The following is a 24187-nucleotide window of genomic DNA, read 5'->3' as shown; positions in this document are numbered from 1 at the left end:
GTATTTAGTTAGTATAGGAAACTTGTTTGGTCCTTCTACCTTTCAACTTCCGAAAAGCCTTTCCATATTCGCACATGAGATGGCGACATCTTCAATTGCACGCGGCGGTACATGCATTTTTCATTAGGGGGCGGGGGGCGGAACCGCAGAGGGGCCTTTTTCATCGGCACTTAAAGACCAAGAAGAAAGTTTGCACTTTCTGCATTATTTAGTGTGTCTGGCAATGAATGAACATCATTTGTGCTCGACGAGCACGCTATAAAATGCCACAGCTCAAACGGCGGCCTATCAAACAAAGTCGCTGTGCGATTTGCATTCTCCATATGGATTTTGATACACTTTGGAGCCATCCGGTAGAGTTTGCACATAAAGCCGCCGGCGCGAGTAGAGCATAAGTTTGTATTTACGCTCCGCTTGTTGCGCAGATATTGCACTTTATAAATCATCTGGGGGAAAAGCCCGACGGGCACGTGGAAGTAGACGAAAAATGTGCCCTGTGCCGAAACCTATATCCCTGAAAGAAATTGCGGTTAGTCAGCGATGCCTGTGCTTTTGTTTTTCGTTTGTAAAGTATATTGAAATTGTTAATGGACTCGAGTCGCTGGATTATCCGTAGCCAAAATTAGCTGAACATCCCGAAATTGCGGAGTAAGCCACCATGCTCCATACCAAATAGGTTCAGAGAGCAGCTCGTTTCGGCTTCCTGCTCATTTGGCATGGACATTGTGCCTTTGTCGCTCCGTTTGGTTCGGCAACAGAAGTGCCTTTCTATTTGGTTGATCTACTTTTGGCCCGACTGATTCGCTTTTTACTGCCGAGCACTCGATTCGGTTTGTTTTTGGGCCGCTGCCATTGTTGTCGATACGGGCCATCCAATTGCATCCTGTGCCCTCCTGGCCGGTCCTGTGGAGACGGCTCGAGTACGTGATGCATGCTGTTTTCCAGCCACTGATTAGGAGTGAGAAGTCAGAATCGGCGGCCCTCGGCACCGAAGAGTTCGATTCGCCATCGCCAAGGAGCTATGTATACCATGGAGTCACCCAATTGCGGCCACATCTCGGTGTATGCAAATCGACTTCGTGGCCGGGATTTGTATGCAGATTGGAGGTTGCAGGATGGCGGATTTAGATTACGAGCAGCAAGCTCGACTCCCGTGTTGACTCAACGTGCCTGCTGTTTGGCTGGCAATTAAATAAATACACAGTCACATAAGCTAGCACAATAATATTGTCGCTAGTGGCTGATTCTTTAGCTTCCATACACTATTAGTAAAAACAACAAGGAATAGAAGGGCATAATCAACTAAATCAAAAGTAATATATGATAATTTTGATTTAAATGTGAATATATATATATATATATATATAATACTATGAATAGTAGACTTTAAATTAAAAAAAAAATCTAAAATGATAAGAAACTCGAGATAATACACAGCAAACTATAGTATGCTTATTAAAGTTGTTATGTAAAATAATATTGAAAAAAGTTCCACTGAAAGTATAATGTAGCATGTACAATTTTAAAAGTCAGGTAGTTTTTAGTTCTTACATTTCAAAAATATTTATATTTATAACCTTAGACTAATTATTGTTTCCTGTCCCTAATCTCTGTGTTTATCCAACCAATAAACAGCTTCAGCTTGCGGTTTGCGGTCCGTGGACATGGGTTGATTAATTTATGACATTATCCTCCGGGCATTGGGCAACCAGGTCACGTGATTGTTTCCAACTACATTAGAGTAGTTCGCGCTGATTTAATTTTCCAACCGACTGTCCTCAAGAGCCACTTACAATTAAAACGAGGACTACGTGAAAACGAGCCTGTACTTGAGCTGCTCAATCGAAGGTCGTTAAATAGGCGCAGAGCAAGGGTCGGAAAATCGCTGCCGAAAAAATCAAAAGTTTTGCTAAGCCGAAACTTCAGCAGCCCACCCACCACATCCCACTAATTGGTGTTTAATTGGGTCCAAAGTTTGCCAATGGATGGTGCCGGCACAGCACACCCAGCTGTACCACGAATTCTGGTTAACTAAAAGCAAGCTAGCAAGCTCTAAGCCCGGCCAAGCACTTGCCACATTTGCGCTGCATTAAAAATGCATTTCTCCCCCTCCCGCGCGCACCCACCGTGTTTAATAGCCTGTGCAACAATGTGAATATGTTTGTGCTTCATGGGCGTAATGCTGATGGCGCTCGTTCCCAGGCAGCCATATAATTTGAGCATCATGAAGTGCACTTATCAGTACGGTTGGCAAGCACTGCGATAGATAAGCATCAGCTGAGTGAGTGTGTGGGCAAAAACTGCATTATACTTACCGAAACTGAGGCAATCTTGGGGTTCTTCTGGCTGACTGGCTGGCAACTGAAGCACCCAATGTGCCATCCTTCTGGATCCTCCTAAGCCATTGCTTATTAAAACATACCACGACATCCTCGTACTTTAACTGTATTTGCACTCAGAAAAACATTTCATCTTAATTTGCCTCGTAAATTTAAACTTACGCTTTAACATTTGAGCCTTTTTTACGATGACAACGTGCTACATCTCATCATGTCACAATGTAGTGTTTTACTTTCCCAACAAAGCTTAATTTAAATATAAATTAAAAAAGCGAACTTAACATTTTATCCTGAAGCTTTCAATATCAAAATGCTTGTTATGCTATTGTAACTATCTTTAGTACCTATTATTCAAATAGATTATAAATGATAGAAATAGATTTGAAAATTGCAGCTCTCACCAAACACCAAAGGAACAAATGCTTCACTTCGTAGTTTCCGTCCAGTGTGAGATTTCCTTCACCACTGAAAGCAGTTGACTTTGATTGCCGTTTGGACAACGCGTCGTATGATTGTTTTTAGCTTGGCTGCAAAAGGGCGAGCTCGGCAGAGCCAAATTGATTTGTGCACGTGCACAGTTAGCTAATGAGGCACGGACCGACCCATTGCTCCACCGGATGGCATTCGGAACTGCTTTGGAATCGTCGCTGACACTCTGCATTTTTCTCTGACCCATGCAGCCCATGGAGCTGTGCAATCCTGGAGCCCTGGGCTCTTCTTCCTCTGAAATTCTCCGGTTGCAACTGACAGGTGGCAGGGATTTTAAAGGGGGGCGGTTGACAGGACACGATATGTACATACTGATACTGGACAGCTGCCAGGTCAGGGCGCTTGCCATGTTCACTTAATTAACAACATTACGGCATTAACACATACACACACACCCATACAACTCTGCATGTGTTGCGAAAGTTGCATTAAAGTTTTATAATAAATCTAATGGTCAACAAGGACAAAACTGTAATTTTGTTTGTTGGCTCCACTGACTGACAGGCGAATGGACAGGCGGGTACTGCAGATTGGGGATTGGAGGCGTATCCTGGGCCCGCCTTTGTCTTTGCAATGGGTGACACATTGTGTAATGGTGCAGTCGTGCATATGAAATTGCTGTCAACAAAGGGCAAAGGACTTCCTGCAACCGCAGGATGTGCCGCCCTAATGGCTTTGCTTGGCCTTAGTTATGGCAATCATGAGGTGACACATTTACTTGCACCCTGACCACGCGACCCCTGAACCCTGAACCCGGTGTCATGGCCTTAAAGTGCTTGGGGAAATCAGTGGCAACCGAAAACTGAACACGAATCGAGAAAAAAATGGAAAAGTGCCGCCAAAGCGATTGATAAGCGACCTGACAGATAAGCGGCCCCAAAGGCCACCACCTGATGGGTGGTGGGTGGTCCTGTTTGATTACGCACCTGGGATTCCAACATGCTCACGAACGTGAACAACCATATCAAATGAATGTCTATGTCGACAGTTTTCATTTTCCAACTTAAATGTTTAAAGTGATGAGAAAAGTAATAAACGAAAATAAATAACTTTATTGAACTGCAGTGAAACTAAGTCCCTTGATGCTCAATACCATTGGATATTTGTCTTAACAAAATAAAATCAAAAGAAGAAGTTTACTTTTAAATACAAGTAGAGTAATAAATTATTTTATATCTTGGAGCAGTAAATTCTTTAAGCACTTCGATTGCTCTGCCACTTAAATAATCACAGATTTGAAATAGTTTAATTTTAAAAGTCGAAGAGTTATTCCCTTACATATTTGTTCAGAAATTTCGCTTAGGGGTCAGCAAATGAAATGAATTAAAAATGAATACTTTATGGTGAATGTGTGAAACCATGCCCCCACGGGCTCCGGACCACCAAGCCACAAAAGGCGGCGAAGGGGAGAGATTTGCAAATTGGCCAAGATTTATAGTGTTAGCCACAGCGGTTGGATCACAAGCGCACCTCTGTGCGCGTGCTGGTGCAAAGTTTTCCCAGCTCGTTGGGAGATGGAAATTAACGCAGGGACACCGGAACAGCTGAGCCAAAACTGAAGCAGGACCTGTCTGGGCCCAGTCTGTTTGGGTTTTCCTGGGGCTTTTGGGTCAACCGGCTCCTGGCTTAAATTTGGTTGGCGGGGGAGGGAGCATAGAGTCTGCCACTCGACGCGACGGCTGCCGACTAATCTGTTAATTTATGTTGAAAAGTTCAAGAAAGTTTCGAAGCGCTTAGCAAACAAATTGTAATAAATTATTAAGAATATTTGCACACAAAGGGGGCGGGCGGGTGACTCCACGGTGGCTTCACAGTTTTTGTGCATTTCATTAATTTATGTTTCGTTGCCTGCCAAAAACTTCTCGCCACTTGTGTGGATAATTTGATTTCACCGTAGAGCAACTTTACACTGCCAGGAGGCGAGATTCACACGCAAAGATAAACACGAGCCCGTGTCCTTTGTCGCCATGTTTCCGGAATACCGTGTACCGTATTCTGCATTCCCCGATCCCTTATGCCTTATCCCTGATCCCGTCGAGGGTCGAAAGTGGCCAGCGAAAAGTTAAAATGTTCTTATGCATAAGTGATGCGCCGGGCGCCTCGTCCTTTTTCGCCTTTCGCCTGGCGACAAAGTCCTCACGAAGTGCCCGCATTGCAGTTGTTTCCGCTCTGCTCCGTTTCACTTCGCTGCGACATGAAAACTTAATGTCGTAATTAACTGTTTGCGTTTGCGCTTTAAGAGTGCCCACAAAGAGGCATCGCGTATACGCCCCGTGTGCGTCACTGCTTTGGTTGCGTATGCGCCCCTAAGCCGAGATTTAAACGCATCGCGTGACCCACTTGCAGCCTGCAACTTTCAATGCCGACGTGTCACTTTATCAGGCAGCAACTGGCAAATGGTGTGACACGAATTTCCGGCCAGGAAGCAAAACAAAGCAAATAGAGCAGAGCAAGGCAAAACGGCTGACTGGCATTTCGAAGCGGGAAATGGCTGTAAAAACATCATAGCTCAAACTTCCACCCATACGAATTAACTTTGATGACTTGGCGGAAAGGAACGGCAAAGCAAAAATCAGTTAGCAGTGAGCAGTTACCTGGCGCGATTCCATTTCCGCCGCTTAACGATATTAAATCGCTGAAATGGGAATTTCGGCCAAGAGCCAAGCTCGAAGGATATCCAACTAGATTACCTTGGCCTCCGGATCCGGCAGTTCCCCCAATTCGGCTGCCTGTTAAATAAGATTGTCAACTGCAATTAGCGCGCTTAATGCATCTTTCGGATGCGAATTGACAGACAGACAGAGAGCGTGTCCTTCTCGGCTTTCAATCTGCCAGATGTTTAACCACTTGCCTGCCATCCTGCCATTTCAACCTGTTTACGGCACGCATCCTAGAGGACTCCTCCGAGCAGTGTGGCAAGGACACGACTCTGGCACTTCGCTGCTCGCCACTGCCAGCAGTGGCCCCTCCAAGTTGCACATTTAAAGACTGCGGCGACTCGAGTCCTCTTCTCTGTCGGCTGATGGCCCTTCAACTAACGCACCTGCTCCACAGCCAACCACACTAACCACACTTGGCTAAATGGGCCATAGAAAGTGGTAGCGAGCTGTTTTGCTTCGCTGTAAATTAAATAAACCCCGTAGATTATAAACTTATGCCCAAAGTGAGGCCTGGGAATGAAGACTTCCGTCACAAATGCCTGAACATTTTTTCAGTTATTTTTTACTTTTATGCATGATGGCTTAGAGCTACTTTAGAGGCAAGCACTAAATTAAATAAATAAATAAAATAAAACTAAATAAATTTATAATACGATTCATAATGTTTAGGATTTAATATTGTTTTCACAAAATGTGGAATGTGGACTGATAACTCTATGACGAACTGAATAGATCAGTTAACAATTGGCAATAAGAAAGCTTTTCTTATGTTTTCATTTTTGAAAGCACTTAAAGTGCTACATTTTCAATAATTAATAGTCATATTTAATTAAGATAAGCACAACATTACAATGGGTTTTATTCAGCTTCAGTCGGGGGTTTGTAACAACTATTAGAGACTATTTAACCTAATCCAAATGGATCCGGCCATCACTTGGCCTGACAGCACTTGGCTCCCGTCTTGGCGGCGCATTGGCATTGGCTGTTTCCGGCGCAGTTACCTCCGCACTTTCCGGCTGAGCACTGGCAGTCTAGAGGTGGAGAGTTCATTCTATTAGTATAACTTTATAAACTATAAGTTGTCCCATTTGGGGTGATTTGTACTCACTGTTTCCACATCCCTTGCAAGGCATATTGTTGTATTTTTTGGTTTATTTACTGCGGTATTTCCGAGTCTTCGAAGCTTGTTGAACTTGTTGATGCCTTCTGGTTGGGAAACCCTCCTCTTTATACCCGATCCAGTCCAATCGAAACTGTGGGCCGTGCTGCCCGATAAGATAAGAAAGCCGTGTGCAGCTCGATCGGCGTGCGCAAAAGCATAATGCTTTTTGTGCCCGGCGATGATAAAGCGATTTGCACACGCACTGATAACAGGAATCGATTTTCTTGTTGCGCAAAGCAGTAGAAGCACTATAAGAATGCTGGACCGCCGGTCGACAATCATCAAACAGTGCTAGCTAACGGCTAAGTGAATCAAGTTTATTTTAATAAATTCAACAGCAAAATATATAAACACACAATGGGTTGCAAGGCTTGTGGAACAAGTGAGTATACTAGTAATCATACTAGGTAATCAAGTGCGGCTGCTAATTTCCCGACTTAATCCCTTAGACTGCCAGTGCTCCGCCACCAAGTGCGGCGACAACTGCGCCTGCAGCCAGCAGTGCCAGTGCTCCTGCAAGAACGGACCCAAGGACAAGTGCTGCTCCACCAAAAACTAGATACAGGACCCTTCTCGAGCTCATCTGTGTGATGAAAGACCCTTTGGCATGACAACGAAATAAATAAACAATCAATTGAAACTAATGTTTAAAATCAAATCTTTATTGGCCATTTTGACAAGAATAGTTCTTTAGTTTTTTCCCACATTAGCTTTAGAAATTGCACACCCAATTAGCGTTCGAAATTACATTTAAAACACTTACACAATGTACACAATTAGTTCAAGTACACCGTGAGGACAGGACAATCAAATAATAGTATCCAAATATCAACATTGTTTTTGGCGAGCTTCTCTCGTGTTTATCTGTGTGTTGTGTGCTTTTTGTTTATAGTTTTTGGGGAATGTGTGTGTGCAATAGCTTTCACAATTAAACATTAAAACTTTACGTACACAGTATTACATTTGGTTTCGCAAATTGTGAGTACACAAAAGGAAATCCGCTCCCGTTCGCATTTAAGTGTTTCAAGTTTATTGAATTGTATATTTATTTGGGGTGTACTTAAGTCTTATAAAATTCTTAAGGTTCACGTACAAAGCTAAGTGTAGTATTGTGTTATTGATGTTGTTTACATACATAAATGATTATGTTTACGATCTCTCAAACAAACGTAATATGGTCCTCGTGTCTCTAATAGCTGACTAAAAAGGCAATCGCATGTGGCGCATTTGAAATGCATTGCAAACTCTGCCCTGATGACTCAAACAAACAAGTTTCAAAAAAATATACATTGATTAGTTCAAATTTTTGCGCATTTTCAGCATTGGAAGCCAATAAAAAATGGGGTTACATAAAGCAATTCAATGTTACTTAGATTATAACTAAAATTAAAGCAATCAATCCCTGCGTTGCTGCTCTCGTTGATTGTTTTTCCACTTTCGTTTAACATAGGCTTAGCACGCGAAGTAATTTGTATATCAAAGTTTTAAAATTATTCCATAAAATTAAAATCAAAATCAAAAATTTAGATTCAACAAATAGTTACTCACTAACTAAACCGATTATCTCGTCAGTATCATCTAAACGTAATGCTTTGTCACAGACGAACATGTCATAGTGCACAAATTGAAATCATATCATTTGCATACATATATAAAAGGTATATATAAAAATATAAAACAACGTGCGGACACATTCCAAAGGTTTCTACAACACAGAAATTCTAAATTTTGCTTAAGTCAGACACAATCATAATCACGATATATAATATAGACAATGTTCTGGCTGTGAGCTGATGGTGTTTGTGTTGCATGCATTGATCGGCTAGATCTTATTGTTGTTGATGTTGTTCTTGTGTTTTGGCGTTTCACAAAAAGCTGCAAGGAAAAAGGTAAGAGTTCAATATAAAATGTATAAACGAAAACGTACGAAAATAGTTCTTAATAGTTCTTAGTCGCAAGTAGTAGGTACACGAGTAACATTTAAAATTCGCAGCTAAGTTGGTTTTTAAAAATAGTTTCACCATCTGCGGCAAGAAAGCGCTTGTGTACATATATACGTATATAAATATATATAGATATTCTGCATGTAAATTCGTAATTTGTTTCGTTCCCTGTACGAAGTTTCAACTCTTCTAGCTAGTCTTAAAAAGCAAACAGATCCATGACCATTGAAACCAGCTTACTTCCGTGCCGGAATCCGTATCCTTTCTCTAGTTTATTTGTGTATAACGTTTGTACATAGCATAAAACGACGAATAACGCTCAAAATACGATTAACAATTAACAATCGCGAACATTTAGTACGTAGCATAATAAACCTCTTCGTTACTATATATATATTTTTTTATCTATTCACTTGCTTATTAAAAACATTTAACTACAACTTGTTTCGTTCTTTTTCGATCTGACCCGAAGGCGTAGCAAAATCTTAGTGCGCTTAAGTGATTTTTGAGGTGAAATAATAAATATCAAGAGATGAAATACATACCAAACAAAACCTTCCACTACGATGCATTCCCAAATCTAATAATTACATCTAGATAACATTAAATAAAACTTTCGATTAGCACAATGAGTCATGCGCCAGATCGTTGCAATCGTTGAGGTGGCGGAATCGTCATCGTCGGACTTCCAAGATAGCGACACACGTTCAGGAGTTTATTTGATTTCGTTTATACGTAGGCTTCTATAGTTGTTATAGTTTCTTAGTTTCAAAAGTTCTCAAAGTTTGTAATCGTGTCGAAGTCCGCCATTCCAAAGTCACCACTAAAAGAGGTTTTGAACAAAGTTGTGTAAAATTAGAAAAGAAATAATAATGAACCGGAGGTTTTTAAATCAAAATCATGCAGGCGGTCCAAGGAAAAGGTGGGATGGATGCATTAGATGAGGGCATAAAATAATGAAATGGCCAAAGTGCTGAACTTATTACAAATTTGTAATAGGGATATGTTGCGCAAGCTTTAATGGAAGCTAATCCCCAACAATTGAGAGTGAAGGATTCACTTAACATTCAATTTAATAACAATAACATCAAATTGAGCTTAAGTTCGTAATAAAAATGACAACAGCAACGAACATGCAAGTAATCGAACAACAACCCTTACAAAGGGGCACACAGGAGTATTTTAAGTCTAGTGTAGCAATTAGCAATTTTAAACACTTGTCAATTTTATTAGTTTTTCTTTTTCAATCTGAAACTGCCTATGTCGCTTGATTGGTTAACTCAGATTGGTTAAGATCAGATTTATAGGTGCATGATGGTGCTATTCTGCAAGCTGCGTTCAAAGCGAAATAAGAAAAGGGTAAAGATAAAGGTTAGAGGGCATGTTTTTTTTTTAAATTTTTGCAAATGTCTTACAAAATTGATCAAGTTGTGCCTGAAAAGTTTAAAGAGATGGCAATACTTTGAACATAAAGTGAAAAATATAAAAGACTCACTTAACACAAAACGAAACGTAAGTAATTAAGTCTCTTAAAACTAAATTGCGAACGTCTAGGCATACGAGTATAGTTAGTTATCTCATTCGAGAGAGCCAGGGAACCAGGGATAAACTGAGGCGATGCAATGGTATGAGAATGAAGTAGCCAACTGCAATTTGATTGGGGAACTGGGAGATGGCGGTCAGGACGGATCGATCGGATGAGAGCGCTATTAGGGCGTGAGTGAATGCGGACGAAGAGCGCGGGAAGTATCAACAAGTGAACGGGTTGCAGTGATCGGAGTTGAGTGATTTGAATGCGAAACTTAGCTATAATGTTATACCTTTCGGTAAATGGCACAATCAACTAGCGCCCAGTACCCGGCCATCAGGTGCAGGCGGTGGCACAGCATAAGATCATTAATAGTAAACGTACTGTCTATAGTTGCTGGTCAATAAGGCATCAGTGATTTCACTTATCACAGGATCGTTGGGTTGAGCGCCTATCACAATTCTCTCTAGGGCCTCGGCCGTTTCGCTAGCATCGGAATCTGATTCCTCAAGTCGGCCTGGGCTATAGAAAGTGATGCCGCTTTGTGGCGAGATACTGAACCATCACCAAAAAATCAATAGCCGCAAAAGGTAGAAAATGAAAATAAACAAAGAGTAGGGTAGGTAAGTTTCTGTGTAAGTACAAATAAGTAGAGACGAGTGAAATGGAGAGCTTATCAAAAGAGCTCAGAAAGAGTATCCAATTAGTTTTATTAGTTTGTTAAGAAAAGAGCCTCAAGTTCGGATTAGTCAGGAACAAACGCATTCGGTTTCGACTTTTTGCCCCTTTACTTTTTTTTTCGAATTCAAAGTATTGCAATCTGATTAAACTTTTTGGTCAAAAACATAATCTTAATCAATGTAAAGTAAAGCAAACAAGCAGAAACAAAAAGGGCGGATCAGCCATAACATAGAGGCTTTATCGATCATCTCGGCCCAAACATTAGCTCTCCACTCAAGCTGTGAAGCCAAGTATAAACTCAATAGGTAAGAAATGGTTTATTGTTTTTGTTGTGGCTGTTGGCGGTCGATTTGGCTGTGGCGTCGGCTTCCAAAACTTACTTTCCCAGTTGCATGCTTTCCTGAGCATGATGCGGTGTTCCACTAGTAGATCCATTCTCTCCGTTTCTACAAACGTGAACGTGCAATGTGCTCTTCACATAACCGGTCACGGGATCTAGAACGAGGGGTTCAGGTTCTAATTAGGAGTGTTGGACCGTGTTATCTTTGATTGCATTCTTACCTTGACGCTTCGAGTAGAACTCACCAAAGGCGACGTCCCTCTTCACGGGACTCGCATTCCGATCGGTAGGGTGCAGCCAGCAAAGCACGTCCAGATCTCGAATGCGATCGGCCAGGTTCAGCACCTGGAAATCACGTGCAGTCCATGGCGCCAGCATGGTGACCAGTCCATTTTCGTTTACGTAGGCGATAGTGACTCCACCTGGGGTTTATAACATTTATTTTTTGTTACCTAAAATAGGTAAGTATTTTTAACAAACCGAGCTCGCTGTCGGAGAAGCGGAGCAGGAATGTTCCGATTCCATAGACTGAACGCAGCAGATCAGTCTGAGCCTTGGTCTTGTTGATGAAGCCCATAATGCAGCCTGCTTTCCACATGCCCAACATGTGATCTTTGGTGAGTTTCATGATGGCAAAGAACCACTCCCAGAATGTAAAGGACCGATCGGGCATGGGCTCCTTACAGAATTGGTTCCACGTAATGTACTCAGACCGCTCCTCACGCTGGAGTTTCTCGTCTGTAAAAACAACGAAAATAAATATCGATCATCAACAAATAATAGAGATCCAACTCACATAGGAAATCCAGGTTATCAATGGTCAGAGAACGCCCTGTGCAAGATCCGAATTTGATGTTCAACGCGACTGACAGCTGGGCCCAGGTAACGCGGTCGGTAATCATGAAGGGATCGCGAACAATCTCCGCAAACGCATTGTCCCAAGTAATGGTAGCCCAAGATTGGGGCTCCTGATTGCCGTGCACAATAACCACCACTGGTAAGGACAAGGTCCACACACGGATCTGGAAATTGTTCACGATGGTAGTGGTGTAGAAGAACAGGGCGAACTTTTCGTCCATCACGCTCTCAGTGCCCTTCTTTTCGGCCCGCTTGATCTTCTTCAGCTGCATGTTTCGGAAACTGGCGGAGAAAACATGGTTGTTTTGCTGATACTCCATGGTGCTAGAGGCGTTTTGAATCTCGCCCGATGATTGACCGGAAAGGCTACTATTATCCATCTGAGTATTGCGCGTAACGAACCGTTGCGCCTGGATCTCTGTGAATAAGAAGTGGAAAATTTAGGTATATATATTGAGGAGCAGAGAAACTACTCATTATTCTTACCTGACATTATGATGCACTCGACTGTGGGTGGATTGTTGTGAATGCCCAGCTCAGAACCGATTAGACAGCGCACAGACGCTGCGAAGCGTGTGTTGGTCTTCATCACTTGCGGGGGCTGTTTGTCGACGATAAAGGCGGAGCATACCAGGTTTTTCTGCGCGTTCTGCACCTGTTCAAGCAGATGTGTGAGCTCCGGCTCTTCGGTGACCAGACGTACGCGCATCAGCTCTTTAAAGGCAGCCAGCATGTGTGCGATAAAGCTTCCGAGCATCTCAAAGCAGCGCTGAATATCATCCAGGGAGCTCTCATTAAAGGGAGCTCCGTTTCCGGCTTGCGATTGTTGGTGGCGCCAGTTCTTGAGCTCGTGTATGACCATCTCGTACAGCGACTCGTAGTACATAAAGCTGCGACGCATTTTGAGTACGATGGCCGCCTTTTCCTCGATAAGACTTCTGTAGGCAGCTTCTGCGTTCGGCGAGGATGTGGAGTTTAGCATGTAACTGTAGTTCTGGGCAAGCAGCTTCAAGGCATTGGCACAGTTGCCAAACTCATTGAGGGCCTGCATGATCTGATGTTGCATCTCGTACAGCTCCACCTTGGGTGTGACCATACCGAGGGCTGGGGAGGCAATGCCTGGATTTTGCACATTGTGGATGGGTCCTATGCCCTGAACAACTGGCGGATTGCAGCTGTTGGACACCGTCAGCAGATCACTGGGGTCCACCATGTAGCCGGTAACCATGGGAGTGTTGTTCATGTTGTAGGGATTTAGCGGTATTGATTGGCCTGCGGTTGCAGCCACGCTCTTCTCGGTGACCAACTGCAACTCTTTTTGTAGACCGCTGCGCAGATGTGTGTAGAGCTCAACGGCGGAGATGCGTTGGATGAGGGCGCAAAGCTCCACCACCCGGAACTTGTGGGCCTGGTCGCTGGCGGTGCGCGTGGATAGAAGCTTTTGCTGCAGATCTTCGTTGAACTTTAGGGCCACGCGCTCCAACTGATCGGTAGTGTTGGGCGTTATTTGTTCGGACCTACAGGGGTAAAAGAGATTCATAAGATTATGCTTTCCAAAAAGATCTAAGCGTACTTATTGTTCGTTCGTAAGCTGCTGCTGACTTTAATCTACCCCATCACCCCCAACTCCCCACTCTACTCACATTATCCTGTCTTCGATCCAGGGCGCCAAGCAGATGCGCAGCTCGAGCATACCCTTCTCCTCGTAGTAAGCCGCCATGCGCTGCTCGCAGTCGGCATGGCTGGCGATGCGCTTCCACAAGCTCATGCTCTTGCTCTACCCGATGGATATGATGATGGTATAGTGATTTTGGATGCTAAGCTGTGACAGCTGAATGTGTATGGTGATAAGTGCAACGGTTGAGGTATTTCTGATTCTGGCTCGGATTCAGTTTCTGTTCTGGGACTTTTTGAGCTGGCTCTTGGGCCGATCAATGTCCTGCTGGCTTCCACAGGCAAATGAGTCTGAGGCGTCCATAAAATGCAGTCGCATGCATGCGAACTAGATCGTGTTTTTCTGACTTGGTTTGAATTTAGTATGGTTAGGAGGAGGAAACTATAAATACACAAGCATATGTACATATAAGGGTAAGTGCGATGTCGATAATGTCTCCTAATATTGGATAAATATGTGATGTGATGACGGCTATGGTTTTGTGCGATTCGTAGATGCGACCCCAGTCTGACTTTTAACAATATTTGCACTGCAGCTCGTACTCGATGTGGTATCCCATAAAGACGGCCAATTGTGGACTTATCTATCAAGGTTTGGGTCTCCCCTCGGTCAAATATTAACAATAAGCAGAGTCATGTTTGTGTCATATCGAAAGGTAAAGTAAATGTTAATCAGTAACACATCTTTGTTACGCCTTCCATAGTGTTACACATCATAAAGTGCTGATAATTGTACTTGTTTACATTCGAAACATATTTACATTGCTCAAAACTCAAATTCTTAAAGGAAAACCTCTGTTGTTTCGTACGCTGATATTCACTGTTTTGTTTACGTTAGGTTTCTTAAATAATTCCACTGCCGAATGAAATGTTTTCAATTTAGGTAATGGAAATATAATTAGATGTGTAATTTCAGAGGAGGAAGCAGATCTCCCAGCCGTGTCGTGAGCTCATAGAATGTGGCTTTATGAGCGCGGTAAAGAGCCCAATGAATGCGACCATGCTGGCTTTAGCCTTTTATTACCATAACGAAAAATTATTGCAAATGACAAACACACCGAGAAAAACCAGCTCGCACGCAAGTGAGAAAGTAAACAAAAAACGAGACAAACCAACGCGTGAGGTGAATTCGAGACGCTCCGAACAACAGGTGTGAAAATTAATTGCACCACCGGGCGAGTCCGAGTCCGAGTGCGATCCGTGGGGAATATGACTCTTTATGGTCATGCTAAATAGTGCTGATAAGGCAGCCTGGTGGCGGTGGCGGTGCCGGTGCCAACGTCGTTGGCAACCGGTCGAGCCCTTCTCCTTCGTGCCGCGATGATTCTTAGCCAAGTCCGCACCACCGGCGACAATTCCTTGTCGTCGAAACGTGACCGTAAATGAGCGGTAATCCAGACGCAGGGTCCAGACTCACAGACCCGAAAGCCAAACCCGAACCGAAACGTGTTTGCTTTTGTGGTCGATACGCTAATTTCTGTAGTTACCCGGAAAAAAGGCCAGCGCGACGCTCACGTAGCAAATATGAATGGCCCAAGAAAACGAAGAAGTTGAAAGAGTGGTGTAAACAAGGCAAACCAGTCCACCAGTCCACTTCCAGGCGACTCCAGTCCAGGCAACAAAATTAGATAAGGATCTAATGGCCGAAACAAGCCCGAAAATGCAGCCCAAGCGAAGGGACTTTAGGGTTGGAGGAGGTGGATGATCAAAACAGGTCGCGCCGATACCTGACCCCCAGGAACCGCATTCGAGTTCGGATGTGCGGCTCACTAGGTACGAGAGTCAGGGAGTAAGTCAGCTTAGGTAGATGGAACCAATGCGACTGTGTGGTGTGTGGTGGTAAGAGGTAGTTTGGACTAGCTCGCAGGCAGGTTTCTTTCTATTCATAAGTCAGTGCTGCCGGCTGCTCTTTCTTTTTCTGCCCTTCGGCACTTTTAAGTCCACAGTAAAGTGGTTCAAGGTTCTGGTTTGCTTTTGGATGCCTCTAATGTGCCAAGTCAGCTGGAAGAAACTCAGTCAAGTTGGCAAAAATAGTTTTTTGTTTATTCTTATTAGGAGCACCGTCGAATTGCGGCCTTAGAAGTACTTTTCCATTAGTTATCAGCGTGAAAAGCTGCAAAATACTAAAGACACACAATTGCATCCCAGGTGAGTCACCCGCTACGAGGGTTATCGATGGAAAAGCTTCAGACGAAACAGAAGTAGATGTTTCGATTTCTCGTATCGATTCGCAGGCTTTATGGGGAACTGTTCCTGATCTCACTTGGGTTATCTGAGTAGAGCAGAGGCTGTCAGGTGGCTGTGAGCAGACTGTTTACAAACAATTTGCCAAGCGATAGCTAATCGCTGTATTGCCACAATGGGGAGATCGCTTTTCTATCACGGCAATTAATGATTATATGTGAAGTTATGAATTGTCTACAGGTGTTTACCGATCGATTGAACGAATTCAACTAAAGGCTTGGCTAATTTGACTGCCCACTTTTATACCCGAAACCTTTCACTTGATAAGGCGCAAACGTGAATGACAAAGTAAGTACGGCCAAACATTAAGAATGATATGAAAATTTCGATGAAGTAGTTAGAATAATCAGTGTTTGCTGGAAATTTGCCTTATTCATATATTATTACCATGCTCTGATAGCGCGTTGACCAAAAGGCATCGATGAATCAATTGCCACGAAAGATGATTAGGTGGAAAACCGAAGCAGGCACTTATCGGTCAATTTACTAACTTTAAATAGCCCTCAACGGCTTCGCGGAAAAGCGACTAGAGTTTTCGTTTATTAGGAACTGCGAAACTACTGACCGACGTATGCGAAAAATGCTTTTGTCCACAAAGATGTTATTATGAAATTCGGTTAATGGAATTATTATGTTAATTTACGCACATCGCCTCTTCGAGGGTCACAAAAGGGGAAACGCCGGTGTATATTATCAACGAAATAACCAACCGCACCCCATAATTAGACCCAAAAATGCATGGATGGATGACTGGGTGGCCACCGCCTCTCTCGGGGGCTCTATATCGCTACAGTTTTTGGCCATGTGCTGTCTTTTGGGACCACAGCGACATGTGGGACTTAAATATTCCGGCAACCTAACGTATATAGGCGTCCAATCTAAGGCAAACTAAGAGCATTTTAAATCAAAAGTGTATTTTTAAAACAACTTAGTTAGGAAGAACTTGTTGATATCGAATCAAATCCTTTTTTGGCTCTGAATGTTTTTTGATTTTGTACTGAAATCCAGTTTTCTTTCCGCCAGCCGCACGAGCAGCAAACGCTGAATGAAAACAAAAACAAAGGCTAAACAAACCAAGCACAGACCCAGACGCGATAAAAAAGTTTTGCGGCATTTTTAAGTTTCGCTATTGACTGCGCTGAAAGCGAAAAATATCTCCAGCACGTGACGTCAGCGAAAAAGCACACTACGAAAAAAATGTTTCAATTAAATAGCTCATTCAAGTTGTAGAAAATTTATGAAACGTGACCTTGTGGCTAATGCTAAAAAAATATATATATAATAACATTATTATATTTATCTTGATGTTAATAATTCTCACTACTTATGTGTGCAAATACACATCTTTCGAAATTTTCAAGCATTAAAGTTCGACTTATCCAACTTCCTGCGATAAGCGCCCTTAACGTTGGTTTTAAATTATAATAACAATTATGCACAATTTCTAACACATGAAGACTTTATCAAATCAAAAATGTTTTTATTTTAATTGTGTGAAAGTGTGTGATGCTTTTTTTTTCTAATTTGTATAACCCTTAGTAGCATGCTTTTGGCTACGATTCTCGGAACAACTTGGAAAGTATATGTACACAAAAGGAAACGTGTAATTTCGAATACCGAAATATAATGAATTTTTAAAGAAAAATCATCGTTTATTATTATGATGCGTGTTTGTTGCTTTGCTTTGTAGCTAAAACATCGGCCGGCATTAACTTTACCGCAAAAGCCGCGAAAACCGGTAGTTACCCAATGAAGCCCCACTGAACCCATCTCCCCCCGCACGATCCCACCAACTGCAGCGATTTATAGCGCCATATAGACCACATATAGAATGTCAGTTTGTTCAGGGGGGAGTGGGGGAGTTGAAATGGGAAGTATACTTAGTTGGTTGCAGGCAAACACGTTAGTCGGCGTTATTTATACGCGGTTGTAAATGTTCACACATGTCCACAGGGGCTTCTGGGCCAAATGGAGAGGTGAATGAGAAACGCCCGCGGCTGGCCGGCTTTAGGGGGTTAAAATCGTGTATACAACAGACCTCCACAGACCTCAAAAGCGCCTCAAGCACGCAAACACGAGTATATTCCAACCACAAGCACAACAAATGTGTAACGAACGAACGCAGCTCTTTCAATTTTTTTAAATGTATGTATATAAATTCATTTCGATCTCTCGACGGCAAAAATGTTTTCAGTTGCAAAACTTGAATTTGCATTGACGTCTATCTTTTGGGCAAGCATTCGAAGAATCGCCGTATATCCAATGCATATATAGTATAATACATACATATCTAATCAAATCGCTTTTTCAGCGCCCGGAAGTATGACAGTTTATATGCATCCTAGCAAGTACCAATGGGAATTTCCAACGTTCTGAGAACTAAATTAATTTTTTATAATCTCTATTGCTTCACAGTTAAGCAGTATGCGCACAGAAAAAACCAGTGCCTCCTGCGACCTTGAGGCTTGAGTTTTCCACAATGAAAAACCAGTGCATATAATGAAAGTGGTTTGCCAGCTGCAGTGAAAAGCGAACTGGTTGGGCTGCTTTTTGCATCCGTTGTTTGTTGTGGGCTGTGCATGTAAAGCAGCGGATCCAAGAAAAATATAAGTCAGTTCAGCGATCGCCGGGGGAAAACCCGCAGCTCATAGTAATATGCATTTACAATTGAGTGCCAATTGTTATGGCATACATACATTCTTGACCAACGGATTGTGTTTGCCTATTTGTACGAACATGTGTAGATACTTTTGTATCTGTGCGCACGAGATACAGATTCTCAACAAGCTCTCGCCGGCCAGCTGCCCACACAAAAGTTGTCTTTTCGCTGCCGTTGTTCGGCAAACAAAAAGCGAATCGCAAACAGCAGAGAAATACGATGAGAAATGGGAAGATGGACAGAGGAGGGGGGAGGAAGATAGAGGAAACAGCCCAGTTGCACTTTTAGTCGTGTGATTAATATGCCGAGCTAAAAAAAAATGCCGAATAGGCGCATTTTAGATAAGCATTTGGTCGGATGATGACTCATTCGTCGCCGAGCACCAGGCAATCGTTACTCCACACACCGAGTCACTTTGTTTTCTTTCTATATCTGCGATGCGAAATCTTTGGGATAAACAATCCGCAGATTCAGATGGAGAATAATCCCCGTAAGCAGTATGCACACACAATATCTGGCCTATTGCCACAGCGAAAATTCTAGAAAACGTGTTATCTGCAAAGTGGGCGTATAAACAAGATATAGCCGCAGATAGAAAAGATCTCAATTTTCATGCGAACTGAAAAGCTCCAAGGAATCCAAGTGCGGCAAGTGGAAAGTTTTATGGCAGCAGCACGGCACTGATAAGACTGGTTGGAACTACGTATCATAAAAGGTAAAGTGGGACAGTGGTACCTCGATGCGCGGAAACAAACTTTCTGTATTCAAATAAAATGGGAATTCAAAATCCATTTGAAATATCGATAAAAATAGCAAATACTAAAACACAAAATATTGTGGGCGTAGAATCTGCATGCTTTTAAATTTCTAGCGATCTCGACGTTCATACATGTGTTAGCAATAATACAATTTATTTAAATAAACCATAAAAGTGTTGGTATATAACTTAAAAAAAATTCCCCTTCTTTGAGTTGGACACACCAATTTGAATATTCGTCATGCACTCGGTGGGGGGAAAATTTGTATGGGCATGCCATCAAAGTTCGGATTGTTGTAGTAGATTTCCTCGGCCCTTGGTGTGGCGTCCAAGCATTTCTGACCACTTCGAAAACCGACGATTCCAAACCCCAAAGCGCGGGGGTGCTGCCTTTGTTGTTCCTGGCTGTTCTTTTCGCTTTTTGCTTTCTGCTGCTTCGACATTTGTGCCAGCCAGCCGCGTTCATTTTATATTTTTCTTGTTCAATTTTTTATAAACAACGCACACACACTTACGATTGCCCTGTGAGAAACGAGAGCCGTTTGTGGTATTTGTTTTTTTACTCATAAAAGTTTAATAAGCATGCCTCAGTGTTCTTTGCCTTGAGGTTGTGTGGGTGTTCGACGTACCCCGACAATGGGAACCTCGCCGTTGCACCACCCCCAGACGAGCCCAAAGAGCCCCGCCACCCCATGAACCACCAAGTATTATTTAAGTAATCATTTATCGTTGCTGCTCGCCTGACATTTTGCACGATGGTTGTCGGCTTTTGTTTCGTCTACCGAGAAACACCGGATCGATTGGGGTATATTGGGCTAAGTAGTGTGTCGGCACACGGCTTCTTATCACCTCATAATGCTCGTTCCGCGAACAGATCAATGTTTGTTGTCACACTTGCCCCGATGACCTCACTTATCAGTTCATGAATCCCACCGATCTTAAGCTCATAAAATATGTGCACAAGTCTATTTGTCAGAAAATAAATTAATTAAAGAACATTTGTCCAAACTGTCAACAAAGACATTCAAGGTTAGGTATCACTCAGTTATCATTACATATCATTATTATTTGGGGTTTTCAAGGAATATTAAGTCAAATAAATATGATCATTAATTTTTTAATAATAAGTACAGCTTTGCTTACGAGCTAGACAGATTTTCAGGTTTAAAACTTGATTATTCGGCATATTGACAATAATATTTGTAAAATACTTTATTAATAAGTTCCTCGGAAAATAAAGATTGAAGTTTTGATTCGCTAGTTCGGGGGCCATCTACTACTCACCAGAAAAGCATTTTTGCTGGCGATAAGCAGGCACAATATGTGTAAGTACAGTAGGGACCCAATCGATTGAAGCCGCAGCAGAGTGCTCCATTTACAACGATTAAATGCAACGCAATAAACGACTTTGATAACGAGTTGTCAATGTAACAAAGTAAATAATAAGGAGAGTCGCCGATAAGAAGCCGGCTTGATTTGCGCTGGAGGATAGTGATTCTCATAATCGCGTAATAATTAGCACTGCCCATACCGAAGGTCCAGAAATAACTTTAAACACATGTGGTGGACCGGATTTGTGGCGATAAACTTTGCTGCATAAATACATATGTTCACATCTGACGGGAGTGAGTTCCAACACGATATTGAAGGACTGATTGGGGAAACGAACTTTGAGTACCCTATAGTTTTAAGGAAAGTATCGTGGCATTTTGAATTTCTAAAAAAACTACATTACTACTTTCTTTCAAATCAGGGTCAACTTTTTATGTAAAATATAGTTTCTCAGAACGGAAATACAATTCTGAATAAAGTATAACAATATCATATTGTATCACACTTTTACCTATAAAATAAATGATTTTAACCACTATTAATAAATAATGGTATTTATATAATGTATGCGTTATATTAGTTGACATAGACGAAACCCCTCTGTCAACATAAGTTGACCGTCCACCTGGCCATTGATTGGAGTACCCACTATGACCAATGATAATCTACGGTGTCCACAGCAATCCGATCGAGTTTATCAAATGTGAAACGCCAAGGGGTTAACTAACGTCGGCGTAGCTGACAATCGTAATGTGTCCGAAGTGGTAGAAGACAGCCGGGTTATAGCCAGGCCAAGAAGACAGGGTGGAGAGAGGGGTAGCCCGCGACGGAGGAGGGGGCAGTAGGCGACCGACGACAGCGACAAGATAAAAGTGTTGAGCGCGCAGAAGTCGGCGACGTATGAAAGCAAGAGTAGCATGTGAATATGAGGGCCCCGTACGCCAGATACTTGGAAAAATAGTGTGTTGCCAAATTTTTTGATAGCAGGTGGTGGGCCACAACACATGGGATTAATTTACCAATGCTTTATAGAAAAAATTGTATTATGTATTTATACAAAATAGCCTAATTTTGTATACAGAGGACATTAAATATATATAATTTTTAGTTTTATAGCCTCGCTTTTCTCGCTGTGCAAGGGAGCGAGTGGGACGGTGAGATGGGGAACAGCTAATATACTCGATATCAGTGTTGTTGTTGCTGCCATTTGTGCTATTGCACTCGAAATTCTTGTTGCCTTTGTTTTTATGGGCTTTCCAGGAAACAACAATGAACGGGGAAGAAGAAGACCGGGAAACAGGAGCGTGAAGCACACATGTGCATGTGTGTGGGTATTTTGTTGATGTATAAATAAAGCGTCAAGTGGAAACACATGATGATGGTGCATCGAATGTGTGCCCAAATGGCAGAGAACCTTCCTGAAGGCCTTGCGGAACCACTACACGCCCACAAAGCCCACACGCCCACCCACTCATAAGCCACCCACACTTTTTGCGCAGTGCACAATTGCAGCGGAGTCCTCCCACCCATACACGCATTTATATACGTACCCCCCACCACTCTTAAATTTGTTGCTCTTTTTCTCCTATTTTCTATTTACCTTTGGTACACAAACACCAACGCACAACACTGTGTAAACACACACGGCTGGCTGGTATCGGTTTGTTTGTATTGGTACGCCTGCCGCTGTTGCTCTTCGATATTTTTTATTATGTATTTGCCGTTTTATTTTTAAATCGCGCTCGCTTCACGCACACACAAACATTACACACACGACGCAGTGCGAGGGAGACGGAACACACATGCACACCCGCACACGAACTGAGAATTTAGAAAAAAAAACTGGAGTCTCGACCAAAGGAAATCCTATCAGTTAACCGAATCCTTGAAAACAAAGTGCACTTGCAAAAGAATTCAACTGGTTGCGCATTTGAAAATTGCTCCGCATTCGAACAATTCCCTTTAGTGGCTAAAAAACGACTGCCGCGTCTCTAGAGTTGGAGCGAAAGCGATCCACATGCGATACCATCGGACGATGAACACATGTGAACAATCGCTGTTAACAGTGGTTATCGATTCCCTCTGTTAAGTCTCTGTCAGCCCGAGCAGATAGCGAATTCTAATTAGAAATTAAGTTGATTTTATTTTATAGAGCAACGTACTAAAGTATTGTTAGTAACCATGGACCAATGGAAAAGTAGCAAGAGCTCGCTAACTTTAGTAAGAAAATGTTGATTGATTCTTAATACTAATAGATTGGTATAATTAAATAAATAGAATTTAGGATTTTTCGTAAAGATGTTCTAAAAGAAACAATGAGACGAAAAAAGTTACGAAATATACGTTCAACACCTAAAATATATATGATGATAATATCACAATAAAATTTGTGAATTATTTAAAGAAAAATAAGTTGATTGAAGTTATTTTTATAAGTAATATTAATGTGATGGTGCAAAACTCGGATAGCCCGGACTGCAACCCGAGCAGCCCTGTTAAGTAACAGCACTGTCGGCTGCAAAAGAATAAACAATTTGCGAAGCTAATTGCGATAAACAAACATTTATCAAAGGGGGTTTACACCCATTTTCGCACCATTGTGGCGCCGCAGATATGAGTGCGCATGTTGTCTGTACACACACGAGTTGCCACCCACACATATGCACCGCTGGCGGTGTAATTAATTGCATTTGATTGATTTGTCCACCGAAAGTCAAGGTTACCCCAGTCGCAGAGAAGCACAATTAATGGTTTTTTGTCTACTCTTGTGTATTCTGCACATAAACATACGCGACTCCTGAATTTTCACCTGTTGTGCGCAGCAACAAGCGAGCATGGGAATGCCACCCCACGCCCCCCTTTAAATGAAGAGGGTTGTTCGGAGAGGGGTTTTTTAAGGATGGGCCCCGTCTAATCAATAGACCTTAAATAATTAATCCAGTCCACAATCGGCGCAGCACAGCAAATCACTCACCTCTCAGATTGGCTTTTTGGTTATGGCAGGTGTTGGGGGAAAAACGCTTTTCATCCTTAAAACAACACCGCCTGCAGCTCACGGCTGTTGGGCCACTTAATTCCAGGGCAACAAATCTTAAATATCACTTTTTAAACGCACTAAAATTACGTTGTTTTCGTTTTACGAGCACTCGGAATTTTCCGAACGCGACTACCAGCAGATTTCGATAGACAGCGCCCCCGCAAAAGATGTTATCGCTTAATCGCCGGAGTTGCCACCTGTCACAAGAAATGGCGCGCGCTTTAAAAACGATTAAGATAATCGATCAGTTAAACAATTTTGTAAATTTTAATAATAAAAACACACTAACGTACAAGAATTACATAGTATATGCTTAAGATGGTTTCGCTGGTGAACACCCTTAAATTCATGACTATTTTAGCAGTCGCAGCGCCTTGACATCGAGTTGGAAATACACAATATACAAAATGTTCGGGTAAATCGTAATCATTAACCTAGGAGTAAACGTGTGTGGTGTACAATTATGTTATTGTCAAAGCAACAC

General features: G+C 42.3%; 3 protein-coding genes and 1 long non-coding RNA gene across 11 annotated transcripts; 1 reads left to right on the top strand and 3 right to left on the bottom strand.

Annotated features, from left to right (window-relative positions):
• Window positions 1–1510: 1510 nt before the first annotated feature.
• On the bottom strand, window positions 1511–3441 carry LOC116801780. The gene is made up of 3 exons (XR_004362223.1): window positions 2502–3441; window positions 2316–2443; window positions 1511–2257 (listed from the first exon to the last, which is right to left on the bottom strand). It is a non-coding gene; the product is annotated as an uncharacterized LOC116801780 (long non-coding RNA).
• A 2876-nt stretch (window positions 3442–6317) lies between these two features.
• LOC116801779 (metallothionein-2) lies at window positions 6318–6758 on the bottom strand. Its single transcript, XM_032723260.1, has 2 exons — window positions 6597–6758; window positions 6318–6519 (listed from the first exon to the last, which is right to left on the bottom strand). Exons 1-2 carry the CDS (start codon window positions 6619–6621, stop codon window positions 6419–6421), a joined length of 126 nt encoding a protein of 41 aa, XP_032579151.1. The 5' UTR covers window positions 6622–6758; the 3' UTR covers window positions 6318–6418.
• Window positions 6759–6799: 41 nt separating this feature from the next.
• LOC6619261 (metallothionein-4) lies at window positions 6800–7294 on the top strand. The gene is made up of 2 exons (XM_002043442.2): window positions 6800–7032; window positions 7100–7294. Exons 1-2 carry the CDS (start codon window positions 7008–7010, stop codon window positions 7207–7209), a joined length of 135 nt encoding a protein of 44 aa, XP_002043478.1. The 5' UTR covers window positions 6800–7007; the 3' UTR covers window positions 7210–7294.
• On the bottom strand, window positions 7292–23840 carry LOC6619260 (signal transducer and transcription activator). 8 transcript variants are annotated; one of them, XM_032723253.1, is made up of 10 exons: window positions 23641–23832; window positions 13644–14056; window positions 12487–13517; window positions 11939–12418; window positions 11623–11880; window positions 11364–11564; window positions 11183–11318; window positions 10506–10676; window positions 9139–9416; window positions 7292–8525 (listed from the first exon to the last, which is right to left on the bottom strand). In XM_032723253.1, exons 2-9 carry the CDS (start codon window positions 13766–13768, stop codon window positions 9362–9364), a joined length of 2457 nt encoding a protein of 818 aa, XP_032579144.1. In that variant the 5' UTR covers window positions 13769–14056; window positions 23641–23832; the 3' UTR covers window positions 7292–8525; window positions 9139–9361. The 8 variants fall into 8 exon arrangements, with proteins under 8 accessions (XP_032579144.1, XP_032579146.1, XP_032579143.1 ...); XM_032723255.1 differs by lacking the exon at window positions 23641–23832 and adding an exon at window positions 22267–22644 and having other exon boundaries at window positions 10414–10676; XM_032723252.1 differs by lacking the exon at window positions 23641–23832 and adding an exon at window positions 22267–22644.
• Window positions 23841–24187: the final 347 nt, after the last annotated feature.

This window comes from Drosophila sechellia, chromosome 3R (assembly GCF_004382195.2).
Source record: "Drosophila sechellia strain sech25 chromosome 3R, ASM438219v1, whole genome shotgun sequence".
In the NCBI taxonomy this organism is placed as follows: Eukaryota; Metazoa; Arthropoda; class Insecta; order Diptera; family Drosophilidae; genus Drosophila; species Drosophila sechellia.
This window is presented reverse-complemented; position numbering and strand designations above follow the sequence as displayed.